This window comes from Octopus bimaculoides, chromosome 14, assembly GCF_001194135.2.
Source record: "Octopus bimaculoides isolate UCB-OBI-ISO-001 chromosome 14, ASM119413v2, whole genome shotgun sequence".
In the NCBI taxonomy this organism is placed as follows: Eukaryota; Metazoa; Mollusca; class Cephalopoda; order Octopoda; family Octopodidae; genus Octopus; species Octopus bimaculoides.
In genome coordinates this window covers 29,693,966-29,695,502 of record NC_068994.1, presented here as the reverse complement: position 1 = coordinate 29,695,502, position 1,537 = coordinate 29,693,966, and the positions used below count along the sequence as shown (strand labels likewise).

General features: G+C 33.7%; 1 protein-coding gene across 1 annotated transcript in view; it reads left to right on the top strand.

The window, feature by feature from the left end:
* LOC106876258 (uncharacterized) overlaps positions 1-1,537 on the top strand; it is a 103,153-nt gene that overhangs the window by 12,760 nt on the left and 88,856 nt on the right. The window contains exon 2 of the mRNA XM_052972586.1: positions 377-473. Within this exon, the coding sequence (XP_052828546.1) occupies positions 386-473 (88 nt within the window). The 5' untranslated portion in view covers positions 377-385. The remainder of the gene's footprint in view (positions 1-376; positions 474-1,537) is intronic.

The following is a 1,537-nucleotide window of genomic DNA, read 5'->3' as shown; positions in this document are numbered from 1 at the left end:
GTTTCCATGTACCAAATCCACTCACAAGGCTTTGGTCAACCCGAAGGTATAGTAAAAGACGCTTGTCCAAGGTGCCACGCAGTGAAGCTGAACATATATATATGTATACACACACACACATAATATGTATAAGCGCGCGCGCACACACACACATTCACACGCACACACACGCACACACACGCACACACACACACGCACACATGCTTCTCTGTGTGTCTATCTATCTCTCTTCATATACATATTCTTACACTTCCTCTTTCATCCCTTCCTTTCTTCCAACGTTTTCATATGTCTTCCTCCAACCACCAAACATTCTCCTTCACTACTCGCACCTTCCTTACCGTCACTGTTTTTATTTTTATTTTTATATTTACAGCTAGCAGAAATGGATACTTGTTTCGGACACAAAACTACCAAACCCTCAAAATTATCATCATTGCTACTAATACTAATGTTTACCAGTTTCACTGAAGGTCTCCATTAAATTTTATCAGATATCAGCATCTGTCGTTTTTCCTTTACACTGCTTTCCTTCCTTTTTTTCTTTGTATTCAATCTGTCTTTCATATCTGTCCTTCTGAAGAGTGATCTACCAGGGAAACGAAGTAATTGTAGCGCTTAAATAGATGCTAGAGAGAGAGAGAGAGAGAGAGAGAGAGAGAGAGAGAGAGAGAGAGAGAGAGAGAGAGAGAGAGAGAGAGAGAGAGAGAGAGAGAGAGAGAGAGAGAGTATAACATATGTCTGGAGGTGTGAGATGAATATATTTATTTCACCAGTTGATATCCATAAGGTTACGATCGTTTCGTAGCAAAAATCATGGAAAAATAATTTATTTTGGTGCATAATAAATTATCTTACATGCATGCTCTAGTGTATATCTTATAAATTACATGGTATAATTGCACAGTTAGAAGGCTAGCTCATCAGATCCACAAAGTATCATGGTTCCATCGACTCTTCAACTCCAGTATACACACACAAAAAGTCATTTTCAAATCTAAGTGTAAGGGAGACAATAATTAATGAAATAGTTTTCTATACAAAAGAGGAAAGGAGATTTAGTTATATATTAAAAAAGAAACAGTGTGTAGGAATGTGAGAAATAAAGATTGTATGGTTGAGAGACAGTCAGATAATTTATACTAAGTCACATAGATTAAATAAAATATAGTGAATATTTATCAAATAGGGATAATAATGAAATAAACAAAACTAAACAGTGTTTAGATATATATATAATTAATAGACAGCTGTATATATATAAAAATATATACATAGACAATATATAATTATTAATTATTTATAATTAATGTACATATACATAATTTATAAAGTTTGTTATAATTATTATCATATCGAAAATAAGGTTAAAACTTAAAAGGTATACTTATATTTTTTATATGCATATGTGTGTGTGTGTGTGTGTGTGTGTGTGTGTGTGTGTTATCGACGGAACTCTAGAAGGTGTTGCTATGCTATAACCGTAATCCAAAATCTGGGAACGGCAAAAAGAAAAACAATGCAAGAAATCATTTAA